We start from the raw sequence: 19,091 nt of genomic DNA, 5'->3' as shown, positions 1-19,091 counted from the left end.
ACTTTTATATAAAGGAAAAAAGGCATTCCTGCATTCGGAGATAAAAGTAGATACTGACATATCTCCTGGCTCAAGAAATCCAGAACCAAATATATGCTATAGAATTCTACTGGCAGAGTTCTTGTTGAAGGATAAGCCATCTGAAAAACTACAGGAATATATACACCTACTAGGAAGCCCTCCAAGATCACCTACATTTACTGTAGCCTTTTTTTTTTTTTGATGATAGAGTTTCCTCTGCACTAATGTATCTCTGCTCACAATAAGAACATTTGACCAACATACAGATTCACTCTAGAACACTCCTGAGTTACAACTAGCAAGTAGCATGGTATACCAGGAGATCTGTGGAGTGAAACAACTGGTCCCAGATGCTCAATATCCACTATATCGTATAATGTATATGGATCTGAGTTTTTGAACTATCTTTGTTGCAGTCCTGTGAACTGAACACCTCCCTGGGCTGGTACTTATTCCCTGGTTTAGTTTTGTCCAAAAGGAACATAGTAAATGTGTTTTAGGACCACTTCAATATGTGAACCAAAGCAGGATGGCCATGAGCATCAGAAGATTCACCTCCAAAGCACACTCAATCCAAAATTAATTGTCTGTAGACATACATTTAAAGCCTTGATCTAAAATTCAAGATTTGAAGTTCACATTTCAAACTAACAAGGGTGAACTACACACTCAACTGAAGACATTTTGGAAAAGTGATTTATCAATGTTCAGCCTAACATAACAGCTAAAATATAAACAAACAGCTCACTGCACATGCAAAATCTACTAACAATTAGGTATGCATAAATATATATTTTATATAAACCCCCTTATAAATAACTGAGATACTTACCTATAGAAAACAGTGTTTTTCCCTAATTGATTACTAATGGTGTTGGCCTCTTTGATCATCACAGACAGCTTCAGAGAATTCCAGTTAAGTGGAACTAATGAAGATTATAGCACATAATGATTAAGTGGATCAAACAACATGATGCAACAAAACTTCAGTTTTTTTTTTAAAAAAAAAAAAAAGAAAGGGGGGGGTGGGGGTGGGAGGGAATTAAGGGAGGCCAAAAAAGAAACCACAGCCAAGATCTTTGAATAAAATTTAGTCAACAACAGTTCTGTGAATTCCCAATACACTGGGAAAAATTATCCTCCTGGCCAAGATAACCCTCTATAACCCTCTATAAAAGGTCAGGTAAACTGCATTCCAGAAACTGAGGCATAACACCAGACACCGTACACTATCCTGAGGTAGGAAATTAACAGAATCAGTTCTGTTACTCCAGTTTCCCCCATGAGTTAATGCCTAACCAGTTTAGCCAGATGGGGGTAGGACTTTTCAGTAATCAGGTTAAATACAGGCTACATGAATATCCACCTAACTACCCTTAGCATGTTTTAAACAGATACTTTAGCACAGTCTTTTTTTGTTCTTATGAACAAAAAGGATCATTAAATCAAAAGGTTCTTCGCATTCAGGATCACTAGAGGAGTGCTAGAGGAAGAGAAAAAGCTCTTGGATCTGCAGCTCCTAAATCCAAGCCCACCGAGCAAGAATGAAGTCAGCACTGCCTTTTCAACATTATGTATATACATACCAGTCTTAGCTTTATACCCACTTCCACGATTCTCCTGAAGACTCTGTATTTCTTCAGCGATCTTCTGCTTCTCAGCTTCCAAGGCTTCAAGTATCTTTGCATGATGAATAGTATGATCTTCCAGAGCCTAGGGAAGAGAGAGGAATAAAAAAAAAAAACAAAACAAATAAACAAACCTAGCTACACACACAAAATCCCCTAAAACACTTTTTAAAACCCCCTAAAACACTGTTTACTGAAGCAAAATTTTTTGTTGCTGTATTTTTAAAATTCCCAGAACAGCATAAAATTTATATTGGACATCTGCTGTATCAATACCCTTCATAATCAAACTGTGACAATCTTCTGGTTTTGCTTAGATCTTGTTATGCTTCAAAAAAATTACTGAAATTAAAATGACATTCCTTTTTAAAAATGTAGTCACAGTTGTTGCATCAGTCATATATATAAACACGAGCCGTTACTCACATTAATGCCTGAAGTCATAACTTTTGGCACAGGCAATTGTCATTAAAATCTGCTGTATGTACAAAACCATCCACGTCATATAATAAATGAGGTCAGCATTAGTTTATCCCTTCATTCAATACATATCACACATAAAACATCTGTTCTTTTGCACAAAATCACATTAAAAATATTTCAGAAACAATTAAATTGAAACAAAAAGCACACCAACAAATAATCAAAGTATCAATCCACAAACCAACCACAATTTCTCACTTTTTTGGGGTTTGTTTGTTTGTTTGTTTTGGGTTTTTTTTGTTGCTTTTAAAGTTACCTGCTTGGTAGCTAATGCCTCCATTTCTAAACGCTTCTTATTGAAGCGTAGTTCCAGCTCGAGATTCTGCTTTGCCTTCTCTAACTCCTGTATTTTAGTCTCAGCTTTTTGGTTATTCTGTTCTTGGATTTGCTTCTTAAGAGATTCTTCTCTCTAATACAAAAAAAGGACATAAAAGTGGAGGATTACCACTTCTACAGCTTTCCTAATCTATCCCCTTGGCAGATATTAAGGTTTATTTTGACATTCAGACATTTAACACATGCAGTCCCTGGGGACTATGGAGCCCAGGGTCAGCAATGAAAGGTTATACCTTAGTTCACAAGCATCATATTATGTCTTCTATAGCACATTTAAGAAATACACTACTCTATCATTATTACTTGGTTTCCCATGATGTACTGTTCAATACTGACTTACGCATATTGTAAAGGTGTTCAAAAGGCTTACAACAAAACAGCATGCAAACTTGGGGGTGGAAGAAAAAAAAAGTCATGTTAACCAAAAATACTGTAGTCATTGAAAACTCTCAAGAGTAAGTTACATTTTGTAGGGATTTTTCTTACACACACCCTGATTAAATGCACACTGGATTAACATTTTAGTTCACGACTTATTCTATAAACCAAAATTCCTAGAATAATTCTGTAAGGAATACCTAATTACAACTTCTTGTGTTAAAGTAAGGCTGATATTTTTAAAAAAAAAAACAAAAAAATGGGGCTTAGCATTCCCTAAGACACTGTTAAGCAAGAGGTGAGAACAACAGAAAAAAACACCAAACCAGACAGAAATCTCATCCTACAGCTTCTATTTTATTGATATGTTTTATATAACAATGCAATGGCAACTTACCACCTCTGCCTCCAGTGATTTTATTTTGCTTTCATAAGCTTCTTTTTGTGAGGTCAGTTCTTTTTGAACCATCTCTTTCGCAATCTGGACACTTTGCATCATTTCTTCCTTGGCTTTGAGGCGTGCCTCTTCAATTTCTGATTCAAGCCTGCAAGTATCACATAATTAGAATGCTGGCTTTAACCTTATATAGGCTGCATAGAGGTAGATCTCTTCTATCATGACAGGAGCCCACAATTTAACAGTAAAAATAAAAATATGAGGGTTTGTTGATTTTGATGGGGTTTCATTTTATTTCATTATGTAATATTATTCTACTATTTTTACTTTACACTTTAATATTTTTCATCTCATAGGGAAAATGTAGACAATGGCAAAGATGCAAAACATAACAATTTTGAAGTCTGCTCAATTTCCATATTTATTTTATTATGTACCTCTCAAAATTAAGATCTGCAGTAGAAATTCACTAAACCACATTAAGATGCAGGAAAGTAAAATTAAAGTCAATGAGTCTTGCAGCTTAATAACTTCCAGGAGCAAAAAAAGTGCAAATAACACTTATCTGTCTCCCAAATTCTCCACGACCACAGAACACTAGGTTTGTAAATTTGGATTCTTCTCTTTTTTTGTAAGGCATTTGCTTGAGGCTTTAAATCTCTCTAAAACATCAAAAGTTAATTTCAGACTCATTATGTGCTTGGAAAGAAAGGTAACTGAAGAGATACATTACTCTGAGAGTCTCTGGAGCTCAGCATTTCTTTAATAGTGGTCAATATTCTTGAAAACTGGACTAGATTGTGCTGACCATAACTTAGAGGTACCTTCATTTATGCTAAGTCTGGGACTTCCATTTCAATTAAAAATTGAGTTAATAATAAGCTTGAAATTTTCCAACTTCCTCTTATTGAGAAATAATTTATAATCTTAAGTTTCCTATTTTTTAAATGTATTTCAAGGTTGCATTAACAACTGAGCTTACTTTCAGAACAAGAAGATAAGATACTTACTGCGCTCTCTGTGCAATAAGCAGTTCATTCTTTGCAAATTCAAAATCTTTTGGACCATCATGTAAAAATGTTGTCCCACAGGATGATATTTTACCTTTCTGAACTTCTACTGGATGATTAAACCTGAAATAATGGTCTCCCCCAAGGATCACTCTATCACCCTATGGGGAAAGAGGGAAACAGGTAAGGAAAATGTTTGTTCTGTTACTTTCATATTTATAAGCAAATTTACCATGCTTAAAAGATAGCAGGTGGGGCTGGAATTTCAAGAGATAACTATTTAGTTTCAGAGCCTTTTAAGAAAACCTGCAGTCTGAAGCTGTAATATTAACAAAAAAAATTCCCATATACATATTAATATCACCAAATCAATTACTTACATGATGCAGAACTGTTGGGTTTAAAATGCATTTTCCATTTACGTATGTCTTTGCTTCTCCCAGTGGAATAATGCTCACTTTGCCAGTAGTATTTTTTATAACACTGAAAACAAGAAACATTTGCGATATCAGTAGCTCATGTTAACTGCAGATGAGGTTTCCTAATAGCCTGAAATTCATGCTTTAAATAGAGTCCTTGCTCTGTCAGGTGTGGATTGTCTTCATACTCTTTAGTTACAATATACAAAAATAACAAGCAAGAACTTACATTTTAGAAGAGCCTCAATATTTAAATCTAAAAAGAATCCACTGCTAAAAAAATTACTACTATATGCTGTCATCATAGCATTTCTTTGATAATGCTTAATTTCCCAGCATACATGCATCTTTCACGGTTTTCCTAACTAATTTTTTAAGTTTCTTAGAGCACTTAGTCTAGACTCAATTGCATGGAATGCACTTTAAACAATATGGCCAGGTTGCTCTATATTTTTAGTTTTAATAAGAACTCTCAAGGCATTTCACTTTTCCATTGAGCTTAATATAACAGAGTTATCATACAGCATCATTTGCTCAGGTCCTTCTCCAGCATTTCTGAACAAGAAAATTTTCTCCATGAATGAATGAAATGAAAAGAGAAATCAAATTACTTTGGTTAACAGATTTCTAGAGGGAACAGAATGAAATTACTTTAATCACTGAAGAGTACAAAGATTATCCCTAAATAGTATTTTCAGTGTTAGAAAACTGAATCTTGTTACTGCCAGAAGAGAGAGTGACTCCAAAAGAAAGAAAAAGGTGAGGAGAAATATTTCATGTTTGCACTTCAAGTATAAGAAAAACACTACGTACCAATGGTCATCAGCAATAAGCACTCCAGAAAGCTGGATATCATGTTTTGAATTTGGTGTATGCCTTCCAACTGTAGTTTCTCCTTCTTTGATCATGTACAATAGTACCTCAGAAAGCTGAGGATCTTCACTGAGATTGACAAGGTTTGGTAAATTATTGTCCATTTTGAATGCAATTCCTGCCTTCTAAATAAAAAGAAAGCTCTGTATAAAAAAAAAACCACAATCTACTTCATGCATTGAAATATCTATATTGTTTTTTTAATAAAGTCACAGTTAAAAGGCTGGCCTCAAGGAAACAAATCTCAAAACTACTCTAATTCTTCTGCAAGGTTTGTTTGAAGACAGAAAATGTACCTGCAACTCTTTTGCATCTTCCAATTTCCTTTTTTCTGCTTGTTCAAATTTTTCTTTCCAGGCCCTTAATATATTAAGGCAAAACCAACACAATATATTAGGAGAAAAGTTATAACGTATAAGCTTTACTATTTCTATTTGAAATAAGACTTTAATGACTGCCTGACCTCTGCATTTCTGCCATGTCCTTCTCCTGCTGGTGCAATTTTACCCTCAGAGATGTTATTTCCTGCAAATAACGTCTGTATTTTTCAGGATCAGTCTTCAGAGCAGTCTTCTGAGCTGCCTTCAGTTTTTCAATTTCAGCTTTCAATTCTCCGTAAGACAAATCAGACAAGGAATACATAAATACATACAAAACACAGTTTACACATTTCAGTCCAATACTAGAAAATTCACCTTATTCAATTAAAAATTAAACACATTTCCCCAGTCCAGGTTCCTGAGTGTAGCCTCAGATACTGTCTGGACTTTGGGGTTACAAAAAAAAAGCTCACAAAGAGTAATATTAAAAGGAATATATCCTTGATTGTATTGACCTAGCTGACAAGTGGGCAGTCAACACAATAGACTATTAGTAGTAACAAGTCTGATGGAACATTAAGTTGAAAACACAGGCAAATTAAAAACCCCTAAAGACTGTAGATGTTAAACCTCACCTCTGATAAGCTTGGCATTCACATCTTCATTTACTTTAGCAGTGTTGATAATTGAACAAGCCTGTTTTGCATAGCGAAGAGTGCTGAGGGTTTCTTCTGTACTGCTAGCAGCTGGACTTACTGTGGCAATCATAGTGGTTTGTGAATTTCCACCAAGACTTTCCTTTAACAACCTTCATTTGACAGGAGAGTAGAAATCAATTCCCAGCCCTCACATTGCAAGAAAAATTAAGCTTACCAATCTGAACAGATTAAATACAAAATTCTCGCTGCTTATTTAAGAGCGATTGTTAGCTTACTTAAAATACAAACCAAGGTCCCGATTGTTTTTTACCTAATACAAGAGGCTAATTTCTTCCCGCCACAGGTCACTTGAGAGAGAAAGGGAGGTAAGGAGGGGAAGAGACGCATCCTGATTAGAAAAGGAATTTACAGTCTGAGAAAGTATTTACTTCTATATAAAGAAATTCTGAAGTGTACCTACCAAGTAAGGACAGATTCCCGGTAAGGAATGAAAGCTCTCTTTCCATTTTGAGATTGTTTAGAGAGGGCAGAAATAACCTTTCCAAGGGTTAATAGCGATTTATTGATACTCACACCCTCCTACACAAAGCAAAAATAAAATAATAGTTGTATTTTCTTGCATGATATTATTGTTTGTACTGTTGATTTAATTGTGCTTATTCAATGTGGTATCGTACAACTATATCACATTAAATGTCACCACCGATTAAAAAAAAACAACAATAAGTTGAAAGAACAGCATAGAAGCTCACTCTCATTTGGAAAGAGCAAAAAGAGCTTTAAAATACACAATGTCAAAACACATAAAACTTACAAAGGCAGCTTGCAAGAAACTCTTATTAGAAATGCTATTTACTTAAATCCCACACAAAAAAGAGGCAAGCCCCAAGTCCATGGGAGTTCAAATCTGAGTCATAAATCTGATTCAGGATTTGAAAAGTCACACAGTTTTCCTCATTCCTTCTAATGGATCATTAGGCCTGCATAGGATATGGAGAGTTGTCCTACACAAGACCTAGCCTGCCATACTGCACAGTCAAAACAGCTTCTTAGCACCATCCATCCTCATTAGTAAAATGCTGTACAATACTTATAAGCATAATGCCTACGTATCTTTTTATAACTACAGCTCCTTCCCAAAAGTCCTGGTAAGTGAAGTTACATGGGAGTTTAGGGGCATTCTTTGGAATCAATTTCTTTTCCCACAGATTTCCCATCTTCATTTACCTTCAGCCTTTCTCCACTGGTCTGAGCTGTTAAGCAGCATTCACTGCCAGCCAGATCAATTAGATTTATGTGACTGGTAAGCCTACGATCACACTGTTCTTCATCCACAAATTCTACCTGGAAAAAGAGTTGTTAGCATTCAGACCAAAATAACAAGAATTACAAGAAGCAGAAGTCTAACAAGCTGTTCACTTTAAAAACATTAAGAAATTGACAATCTCATTTATTTTTGACAGGATACATTCATGTACATGCCTTGAAGGAGACTAAGTTCAGACTTCTAACCACAGAATCAACTGTTTGCAGTTGAATAACTGTATAAGCACAGACCGCAAACATAATAGATTACCAAACCGTGGGTTTGATTGTTGCAGCTATCTAATAACCATGGAAATCATTAAGCTGTTACTTACTTAAACCAAGGAAAATCAGCTAAGCAGTCAGTGGAAAAAATTCTCAGGACTGCTAATAGGGAAAAGAAATAATCTAGTGGGGAGAATGGTGAGGGGAAGAAGGAAGGAGACAACTAGGAATTTGGACTGAAAAATTAAGCCAACCAAAAACAATAAAACTCAAACCAACAAGTTATTTGTGAATGGAGAAAACTGACTGTAGACTTCTGAGGAGCTCTACCTATTTCACTTCTGATTTCAGGCTAATCTCACTAAATCAGGTTTTGCTTCTTACACATCTGTAAATCAGATGTGGAATTTTAGTCCCTATATCCTGGAGGCACATAGGTGAGAAATGCATCCTGAAACGAGGGAATATTTATTTGGTGAACTGTGTTGAAACTGAGGAGAAACTGCACCTCTTATCATTGTCCCAGTTCATCACCTGTAGAAATTCATCCCAGCTCTCCAGCTTGCATAGACTAACCTTCTTAGAAGCAGAAGCGTGTTGACAGCAGTTAGTCCTCAATTCGGATTCTAGTTACGTCTCAAAAATCACACTCTGAAGTTTAGAACTACTCCTAGATCTGCCAGACTAGACATATTTTTATTGCTGCTAAATGTATGTAGCACACAGACATCAGAATATACTCAAAGCACAAGTAAAGTAAGTTTTGCTGTGTAGAAAGTCATGCTCAAATCCTTGTGCTTTACTCGTTCTGAAGTGTATTTTCACAATTTTCTAGGCAGCACACAAAACTTTTTACACAATTTGAAGACATATCTAACACCCAGCAATACCTTGGTTTGTGTCATGACAAGGGTGAAGACAGAATGAGATCTAGAGCTCTTGTCATTCATTGCTGTAGCAGCTGTTGCTCTCTGCTTATTTCCTAGTTCAAGCCAACTCTAAAAGATAAAAGGATGTGAAAGCAAAACCATTTTTGGACAGTTAACTGAAGATTAAAATGTTTGCAAGTTAAGTTATTAACACAAATGATGACTCTATAAGGGAGGAATTTAAATTTTAGAGGTAACCATGTGAAAAGAGTAACACTTGCCTGTATGCATCTATTTAGCTCCATTACATAGGACTAGTCTTCATTATACTTTCACAAAATCAGCTGAAATATCATAGTCTACTGGGCAGTCTGTAAAGAATTTTCTTCCCATCCATGGAATTTAGTTTTCAGCAGTGAAGGAAGGCAAAAGTATAAACATTTACATACCCTTTTAGTAACCAAATAATTCTTACCTGGATATCAGAGTAAGAACTGACAACATTCCTAAGGTGGGGGGAAAAAGAAAAGTTTGGATTCAGACTGTTTTCTTCCTAGTTTTCCCTGTTACCTGAGTTCTGAAACATTTCCCCAGTTACAGACAAAATACAAATATACCATGAAAGTTCCAGTTGTCTTAAGACTTCCATACACTTATTTCACTAAAGCATTACACCAAAGGAAAATAAATCGAGCTAGACACGGGTGTTTTTCTAAAACTATACGATACTAAAATCTTGCCTAATTTACCAGTGAGTGCACAAACTTTCACAAAGTTTAAAATAATAATTAGCACACTTTTGCAGGATTACACAATACATCTATTAAGATAAGAACAGGTAAGACTTACACTGTCAGGCCTTCCACATATGGTCCTAATATGGGATGTTCTCTTACACGAAGCTGGGGGTGAGTAATTTCAAAAGAAAAATTCTTAGATGTGCATTAGTGAGACCTACCATTCAGGAATACCTTAAAATTAAGAGAAAGTCTCTCTATATCCCTAGTGTGACATTTATCATCAACAAAACTTAGTATGAATCATCCAGAACAACATTTTCAAGAAAATACCTACAACTGAATATTTTCCAGCTGCCCAAGAAATCACAATACACTGCCCCATGCCACCGCTCACAGAACCAACTGCCAGAACAGCACCTTAGGTCAGGTATTCACATAAGAAAACAAAAGTATTTTCTTCAACCTAAATCTATTATATTCTTTAGTTAAATACCTTACCTTAAAATCACTGACAAAATCAGATGAAAGCATTCCTAGTATAAACAAGACAGTCTAGTCTTTATTTCTATGTAACAAATCCACGTAAGTATCAAATTTAGGATAAAAGACTTTTCAACAGGAAGTTGAACATAGTATACCTTTATCATAATCTAATACTGATAGTTTACAAAAAAGTGGCCAGTATAGTGGTCAACAGTTCAAAGAACAGAAAGTACTTATTTTAATAAATTAAATAAATTCCTTTCCTACTTCCCCAACTTCATGGAAATTTCTTTGCACATTCTAACACATAAACATTAAAAACTAACTAAACTAGTTTAACTTGTGACTGTTTACTAGTTAAGCAGGGCACAGATTTCCTGCCCCCAAGCTTCTTAGGAAACAACAATCCAACAGGCGCTAACCTCTTCTAGTTTTCTGCAGCTGTGCAATGTAAATACACAGAGGAAACAACATGGGAAAAAGTTTTCCCTTTGCAAGTATTAACATTTTTTCATGAAAGCACTGTGCAATTAGATCAGTAGAGTCGGGGGCAAACAGGCTTCCCAGTACATAAACAATACACAGATATTTTCATAAAGTGAATGGACATTTCAGTAGCACTGAGAAGACTGATGGATCAAATACAATTAGGCAAATATTCCACATACCCCCCCAACATCATTGGAAGCCTCCTGACACTGTCATTCTCCCATCTTAGAATTCCATTTAAATTACAAGATTATAACTCAAATTATATTGCACAGAAGGTTCTTAATGTAATCTGGAGACTTAAATAAATAATATTCTAAGAGTTTTTATAAAGGCTGATAAGATCATCTCCGTTTTAGATGATGTTAACAATCTTGAGAGGTTCTACTGGATCATTTTGTTTGTATTTCAGCAAGGTGGGGTTTTTTTTGCTTAGCATTCCTTAAGTGCCAAGCATTTTGCTTGAAGTCATATAGTAAGATTTTTTTACTTGCATCCATTATTCACAACTAAGTGCTTCAATAACACAACACTTATCATTTGTGCTCTTTTGTGTACAGAACGGATGCCAATACTTTGAGATTACGCATATACTTCTTTCTGTGAGCAACTTACTGGTTCTTTCTTCTGTCCACTTTCAGCTTTAAAGACAAGCAAATCATGAATTTTCTCATTGTATACTTCAAAAAAGCTCATTTCAAGATGATACAAAACCTAATAAAACAAATAGGAAATGTTATTAATATAGGCCATAAAATGTTTCCATTTTTCTTTGTTTCAAAGATTAATCTGGATTACCAGATCCTACTATTCACTGTTGCATGCATTTGTACCCAAGGGACTTTCCAGGAAAAATCATATCATAAAATCATAGATTAGTCTGCGCTGGAAAGGACTTTTAGAAGTTCATCTCATCCAACCCCTAAGAATGCAATTGTTTGGAATTCCACCCACAGCCATTTCCAGATGACAGCTATCAAGTTTAAGAGAAAAAAAATAAAGTATATACATCCACCTCATAAGTTTCAGTGTTAGGGTTTTAGTACCCAAAAATATAGCTTTGTTTGCCTCTGCACTATTCTCATTCATGACAGATTGTGCTTTACAGAATCATGCATGGAACACAGAAGGAACGGACTGATGTTATCAACATCTTGACATGAAAAAGAATAACCTAATGGAAAATAAACCTTGATCTACACACAGTAATTAACAAAAACAAAACCAAACTTTTCATGAAAACACATCTCCTTTCTCTGAAGGTTTTGTTTTATTTTCTTTTTTAAATAAAATTTTCTTTTTATTTTAAAGAACAAGTCAGAAATACAAGATTCAAGACAATTTGCAGCCACACACTCACTTATTCACAATGCATAAGCAAAGGAATAACATGCATACTTAGCAGCTATATATTTTTTAGAAGTTTTATTCTATTCAAACTCAGTAATAAATAACCTTAGATTTCTCAGTGTTTTAATGAAGCGTTATATTGTTTCTGCTCCAATTAATTGATGTAGTAATGGTCAAGTTAGAAAATCTTATCTAGAAACACAATTACCTTTAACTATTATTTTTTATTTATATATATATTTTTTTACCTACTCATTTCATTTCTTAAGAGAAAAAGACCTCAAAAAGAAAATGTAGGTATGCTGGGGTTTGTTTTGGGGAATTCTTTTTCTTTGCATGTTTGCCAGTGTCTGTAAGGACTGACTTGCAGTGACAATGTTTAAAGATAAATTTATGTATTTTGAGTTCTGTTATATATACCTTTACTGAAAGCACGGAACCCCCTAAGATTTTTTTTTACCTTCTCTTACATAAATGTTATCTTAATAAGGCATGCTGTCTTGTCTATGGACACATCAAAAATATCAAGCCCATATTTCTTTTTTGTGATGTTGTCATTAAGGAAGCAAAACCATGTTGACCATCACTATTTAGGGAAGCCTACTAATCAGATCTACTAGCAGAAATAAGGTTTGAATCCACAAAAGCATCCAGACATTTATAAATGGATCCAGCACTAAGATATAAAATGAAAAAATTAAACAGGTATCAAAATACTGAAATGCATCAGTTTCCTCGTAATTCAAAGTAAGCATAAGCATACCACCTGTTGCTTGTCCATTTGTGCTATTTGAGTGAAAAGATCTTCACAAAGTCTTGGAATTATTCCTTGGTCTTTATCAAATCCCATCATCCTGTAGTTACAAAAAAATGCAAGTTCTGTTTTGTAATTTGCTATAGCTATTTTTAATATTAATTGTATAACTCTGAAGTTGAAATGCCATATACTTCTAAGCCACAGAAGTAATCAGCAACAGAAATAAACCTAACATATGCTGCTGCTTATTTGAGTGGAGAATTGGAGACGATTATGTCCAGAGGTCTTTCCCAATTCATCTACTGAAAAATTGATTGAAAAAGCTAAGTAAACTGAAAACTCTACTGCAACCAAAGAGTAAGTTGTACTATACACAGTAAACCTATAGACACCTGATGTCCTAATACGCATGCATTTTATATGCTCTGCACACTGACAGTGTAGCAACCTACGCCTCTCTCTACCTCTGAAGTAGGTTTTTGACCCCCATGTAGTTCTGCCACTGCAAAACACCAGAGTACTGGAATAATTCAACTAGCTGAGAGATTTACACAGCTACACAACATAGTTATGAGCAGAAATTTGTTGGGTACAGTTGAACTGAACATACTTAAAGGTCTCATCCAAAAACCATAATACACTTTAGAACATATCACTTCATACACAAAATAACCAACAGTAGTAAACAATAGCACTGGCAGACTCTGAGAAGCTCTCAGCATTAATAAAGGTTTTTCTTGACTAAAGTCTCTACAAAGAGCTTTAATTTTCTTTGCTATAACTAGAAAAAGGCCAGCATCAGATGCATAAAAATATTCTACAGCTTTGTCTTACTTCTAAATATTTTCTTCGTAATCTCTGGTTTAAAATATGCAAAAACATTTTAACACAATTCAATAACAATTAAGTCTATTCCATACAACCTCTTTTTGTCATTTCATATTGTACAACTGACTCCTAAAGAATTTCAACAACTATTATTAGAAACTTACGTGTATGATTTTCCAGAACCAGTCTGCCCATAAGCAAAAAGACAGGCATTATAGCCCTCAAATGCTCTTTTCAAGAGCGGCACTGCCAAAGTTCTATAAATTGTTGCTTGGCTTGCAAAATTAGGATGGCACTTGTCAAAAGACCAGAAAGAGAAGTCATAACTGAAGCTGTAAGCTTGGTTCGTGGCTGGATTTCGTACAGATGTCTCTGAACCATTCATGGAGATTACAGGGAGTGAATTTTCATTTTTCTCTCTGGGAGGAAAAAATTAAAAACCATAAGCTACATGCTTTAAGTTAGTCATTTCAATCAATTCCCAATCGAAAATAAAAAGGTAGGTAATCATTATGAAAACAACAAAAAAACCCACAAAAAAACCCAAATCAAAACAAAAAAGCCAAACAAAACCCAAAAACCCAAAGAAAAACAAACAAACAAACAAAAAACAAACAAAAAACCCCCACACCTAATTGGAGTACATACAAAGCATTCAAGCTCAATATACTTCACCTAATGAATATATAACAAATAGCCCCAAACACCTATAAAGTGAATTTAACCTCTTAATAAAATCTTGGATCTATGATTAAACAACTTGAAACACACAAAGCAAGAATTAACATATGCTATAAAACTTACCATTACCATCAGGAATAAGTCCAAGATACAAACCTGTTATTGAAAGGCCGTACACGCACAGCTACAATCACTTTGCTGTTTTCCACTTGGAAAACATCTTTCGCTGTGCTATTGCTGTCAGCAAGAGTTTCCATGTTCTCTTTTGGTTTTAAACTTCTAGTGACAGAAAGAGAGCTGGTGACACTAGTTTTTGTTTTGGCTAAAATTCGTAGATTAGGTGTTTGCTCTTTTGAAGCTGACAATGATGGCTGATCCTGAGAAGTGCTGTTCTTTGGTGCAAGCTTAAATATTTCTGTTGAATCTTTTTTTGGTGTCCTCAGTCTTTCTAAACTGTTATGCTTTATCAAGTGTGGTAACCTTTGCTTTCCAGTACCATTTTCATTCAGTTGCTCTCTTGATAGCTTATTCGTATATTTTGAGATGACTAATTGTTCTGATTTAGCAACTTCATTTTGAAACTTTGTGTCAGCAGTGCTTGTCCTGTATTTTAAACACATGCAACTGTCATTTTCACGCAGACCATCAGCAAAGCCAAAGGAATCCTTGCTGTTCAGGTTACACTGCAACTTCATATTTGACTGTCCTTCAAGTAACTTAAAGCTTGGTTTGACATCATGGGTATCATTAGTATTAATATTTGGCGCAAGTGCAATCTTGTCATTTCTTTGTGTGGCAAAGTTATTATTTTCTATTTGAGACATAGTACTCTGAGTAGTTTTAGTCTTCTCCATGGAGTCAGTCCTCACACGCCTCTGCAGAGTAAGTCTTTCCTCCGTGTGTATATTTTGCATGCCCTGTGCTGTGTTTGCATGCAGTTGTTCAGTACTGGACACTGGTTTTTTGCTTGCTCCAGTTCTCCTCTGAAGCATTAATCTGCCTTCAGGTTTAAAGGTTGCTGATACATCACCCACTTTTTTACAGGCTGAAATCACATAGGTCCTATTTACTTCCTCCGTCTTATTCTGAGAACATGAAAGTAGACTACCCTTTTCTTCCCCTGATTCATGTGATTGCAGTTGCTGCCCAGACACTCTGCTGCTGGCAAAGGTATTTTGTGAAGAAGCCTTCTGCAAAGCAGTAGTATGCGATACCTCAGAGGAGCTTCTCGTAGGAACTGTGTAAATAGGCATTTTGTCTTCCAGCAAATTAATGTTAGGTTTTAAATAAAGTGTACATCACTCTTCCTGACAGATAATTTGCTTCTTCTTAAGCAATCTGAGGAAACAAAGGAGAAATAGTTACGATGCTCATATCCAGTGCAAGTTGTGCTTTGGAGCTCTTTACATATACTGCAATAAATATATATTCCAAACATTAATAACAGTTAGCCTATTTCACCTTCAGTACTTTAAAAATCATTAATATTTGAATGACTCCTTCTACCAAAAACAGCCTATTTGATTCCATTTATTGAGTTCTATTTGTGCCAGAAAATAAACCAAACATCATGAAGAAGCACCAGCTGGTACAAAGAACAATCTAAGTACTTAGCAACAAAGATCAACATGGACGTTTCTTTCAAATGATCTACAATGATACCCAAAGAAAGCAAATTCAATATTGTGCCTTCATTCACTCACATTTATGCTCTTCGTGTTTTACAACTAAGAGACTCCATTAGAACAACAAAATTAACATTGAGTAGGAAATCCGTGAATACAGAAAGCGAGTTTGGATTGGGTTTTTTTCAGGATTTTATAATATAAACCCCACTATCAGAATAGGACAGTTAGAAAACACAACTATTAAAACGTGTTTGTACATGTTTTTAATTCACTATAGTACATAGATGCATAGTAAAAAGATACGTAGCCTGCAGGACAGAAAATAAGATAGTAAAATGTGTCCTGCATCCTTTCTACATATAAGTATTTAGAAAGATGCATATACCCACCCTGTATAAAAAGCATGTTTTCACTGTTTCATATGCATCATAGTTATTGGGTTGTTACAGGTTTGACATCACTACCCACTGTAAACTTGACAGCTTCAATTAATTTACTACTACAGGGCAACAAGTCACCTGTCTCAGATCCTTCAAAAATTTCATCTATCATTAACAACAGCAAATGTTCAGGGGAGGAAGGAAAAGGGAAAAGGGAAGCAAGATGAATGCAAGTGATACAGAAGCAACCATTTAACCATTGCTCAGACGGCAGTTTCTTTTAATACTGCACTTTTGCGTTATAATTCCTCTCAGAATTTAAGCAGTTACATTCACTTCTACGTGTCATGACTGCCCAAAGCCTTCCCAGGTCAAAATATGTAAGGAAAGTTATTGCTCAATACAGTCTGATACAGAAAAGCTTTAGGTTACACGAGTTGTAAAACACACATTTTGCGGTTCCACCTAGCAGTCCGTAAATAAGCATGGTTGTAAACTGTGAGTTGCTTTAGTGCTTCCTGAAAGTCCGTATTTCCCCTTCAAAGGAAAAGGGACTCTACTGAAATAACTACCGTAAGGACAGAAATTTACCCATCCTGTTCTATAGCTGTGCCTTGTAAATATTCACAACACTTTTCTTAATTCCCCCACTGAAACTGCCCACATTCTAAAATAAGGAATAAGGTTCAAAACTTGTTACAAGTAAGCTCATTCCTCACTTTTAATCATTACAAATAACAAGTAAAGATGAAACCTAAGAGTTCAGAGCTGGATGAAAGCGCAGAGGAGCTCGATAGCTTGACTATCCTTCAGCAAATCCACCCTCTTCATCCGAGCCCCCATCAGACGCTGGATACATCTTACAGACCAGCTTTAGGACCACCCCGCCGAAGCGGCCCTCAGCCCTGCCGGCCCCGCCCGTGCCCCCAGGAGAAAGGCGAGAAGAAAGCAGCGGCTGAGGGAGCTTGGGGCTACCAGCACCTCAGCTCTGCGGCTCTCAGGACAGCCCGGCCGCCGGATACCCGAGAGAAGCTCACCACAGGCCCGGGAGGGAGCCCCGTCCTCCACGTCATGCACCGACCTCGCTCCGTAACGAACGCGACTCGCGCCATCTCGTGCCCTGTTTGAATGCGCCGGGCCCGCGGGGATTGGCTCCTGCAGGGAGTTGCGTCAGAAAGGGTGGTCCCTCACTGAGGGGCGGGCGGGCACACGGGCAGGCACCATCGGCCAGAGCCGCGGCTTCCCCATCGGAAGCGTTTCCTCTCTCCGGGAAGATTCCGCGGAGGGCGGGAAGGAAGCCCGGCGCCGCCGGTGACTTCTCCGATGGCGGGCGGGGGGGTGTCACCCCTCGGAACAAACGGGGTTACTGACGATGCCGAGGACTGGACAGAGAGATATGGTCAAGCCATCCCACGGAAGAAAAGCTGGTCTCTTGCAGAAGGATACATGCTTCTTATAAAATATACAGCATTTATAAATACTGTACAACTGAGTTAATATGGAAAAGATCAAAAACCCAGCAGGGGGAGACAAAAGGCAAAGGAGAGGTGAGTTGAAAAGGTTTATCTGTATCAGAGTAAAGTAGTAGCAAAAGTGCAAAGAAAATAGTATGCATCATAATAAATATAATTTAGCTTTTCAAAATTAACACTAGCAGATTGTCATTACTAACTACATAAATCTGGCACCAGTATGACAGCTATGGCATCTGTCTCCCAGCAGGCAAAACCTATTCTCTTTGTTTCCAGTTGCAGAAAAAAAACCATAAACAACTACTGAGCTTTTAAAAATTATTTAACAAAGGCAGGCTATTGTACTGCTGCCCTTTGGCCAAAGAGCAGATATACATTTCACAGAGCTGACATCTAACTACCTGGGACACCTCATTCTGCCAAAAAGGGATGATGCATCACAACAGCACAAAAGCTCTGGTGAAACCAATTTCCTCAAACTTCACTCGAAAAGAAAAGGGGGGGAAAAAAGCAAGTTTTGATTATAACCCATCTCCAACTTTGGATAGAAGTTGTATAACACTATCTTAATATGGTTTTGGTTTTATTACCTGAAAAAAAATAAACGGCATCCGATGTCAGAACAAGACAAGTTGTGCTTAACTGAGTAGTAATGATCTACATATTCATGTCTGTTACACGTAATATACATGTATCAATATATTACATATGTAACATATAAGTAGTGAGCTACACTGTTTCATTTAATCAGAACACAGGTTTTTTTATTTACCTTAGGTGGTTTATCATATTTCTCTACAATGAAGTTGTACTAATAACCAAGTTTTTCTGCTATTGCAAATGTTTGAGATCAGGACTTTTAACTGGTCCACAGGAACTGAAAGAGAAACTAAACCTTCAGTACTGTTTACAAACAGAACTTGGATGTATGCTTGCAAGAAACCCCAGAAAGCATACAGAGGATTCGAGCAACATTCCCAGTGACACTTTTATGTGAACTAACAGGAAGAGATTGAGGCTTGTGTTCAGAGACCAATCTGTCACCATAATTTTATCCTTTTTTTGTGAGTGTCCTTTGCAAAGATCTCATCTGAATATAATAACTTAAAAATCACCAGAAGAGCATGTTTCACAAGAAGTCTGAAGTGATTATGCAGGAATATTAGGACAAAATTGTATCTCCTCTGTTCATGTTATAAATAAGACCAAAGACTACTGGATTTTGAAAAAGGGCTAAAGTGTTTTTACTAGGCACTACTGTAATTCAAACACACAATAGCCTGTATTTCAAAATAAAGATGAGCTAAAAATGAGACTCCTTAAAAAACTGATGATTTAAACTTCTTTAAAAAAGGCAATA

General features: G+C 36.1%; 1 protein-coding gene across 1 annotated transcript in view; it reads right to left on the bottom strand.

Moving 5' to 3' along the window:
• KIF14 (kinesin family member 14) overlaps window positions 1–12,802 on the bottom strand; it is a 31,820-nt gene extending 19,018 nt beyond the window's left edge. Inside the window, exons 1-17 of the mRNA XM_031048062.2 lie at window positions 12,752–12,802; window positions 11,251–11,349; window positions 9,773–9,825; window positions 9,399–9,429; window positions 8,945–9,052; window positions 7,752–7,868; window positions 6,985–7,103; window positions 6,501–6,673; window positions 6,009–6,156; window positions 5,842–5,905; window positions 5,486–5,670; window positions 4,634–4,736; window positions 4,254–4,414; window positions 3,244–3,391; window positions 2,389–2,541; window positions 1,608–1,734; window positions 854–947 (exon numbers count right to left, since the gene is read on the bottom strand). Of these exons, the coding sequence (XP_030903922.2) occupies window positions 854–947; window positions 1,608–1,734; window positions 2,389–2,541; window positions 3,244–3,391; window positions 4,254–4,414; window positions 4,634–4,736; window positions 5,486–5,670; window positions 5,842–5,905; window positions 6,009–6,156; window positions 6,501–6,673; window positions 6,985–7,103; window positions 7,752–7,868; window positions 8,945–9,052; window positions 9,399–9,429; window positions 9,773–9,825; window positions 11,251–11,349; window positions 12,752–12,766 (1,898 nt within the window). The 5' untranslated portion in view covers window positions 12,767–12,802. The remainder of the gene's footprint in view (window positions 1–853; window positions 948–1,607; window positions 1,735–2,388; window positions 2,542–3,243; window positions 3,392–4,253; window positions 4,415–4,633; window positions 4,737–5,485; window positions 5,671–5,841; window positions 5,906–6,008; window positions 6,157–6,500; window positions 6,674–6,984; window positions 7,104–7,751; window positions 7,869–8,944; window positions 9,053–9,398; window positions 9,430–9,772; window positions 9,826–11,250; window positions 11,350–12,751) is intronic.
• Window positions 12,803–19,091: the final 6,289 nt, after the last annotated feature.

The sequence above is a fragment of the Melopsittacus undulatus genome, chromosome 6 (assembly GCF_012275295.1).
Source record: "Melopsittacus undulatus isolate bMelUnd1 chromosome 6, bMelUnd1.mat.Z, whole genome shotgun sequence".
Classification (NCBI taxonomy): domain Eukaryota; kingdom Metazoa; phylum Chordata; class Aves; order Psittaciformes; family Psittaculidae; genus Melopsittacus; species Melopsittacus undulatus.
Note: the sequence above shows the minus strand (reverse complement) of the source record. Positions and strands in the feature narration are given on the sequence as shown.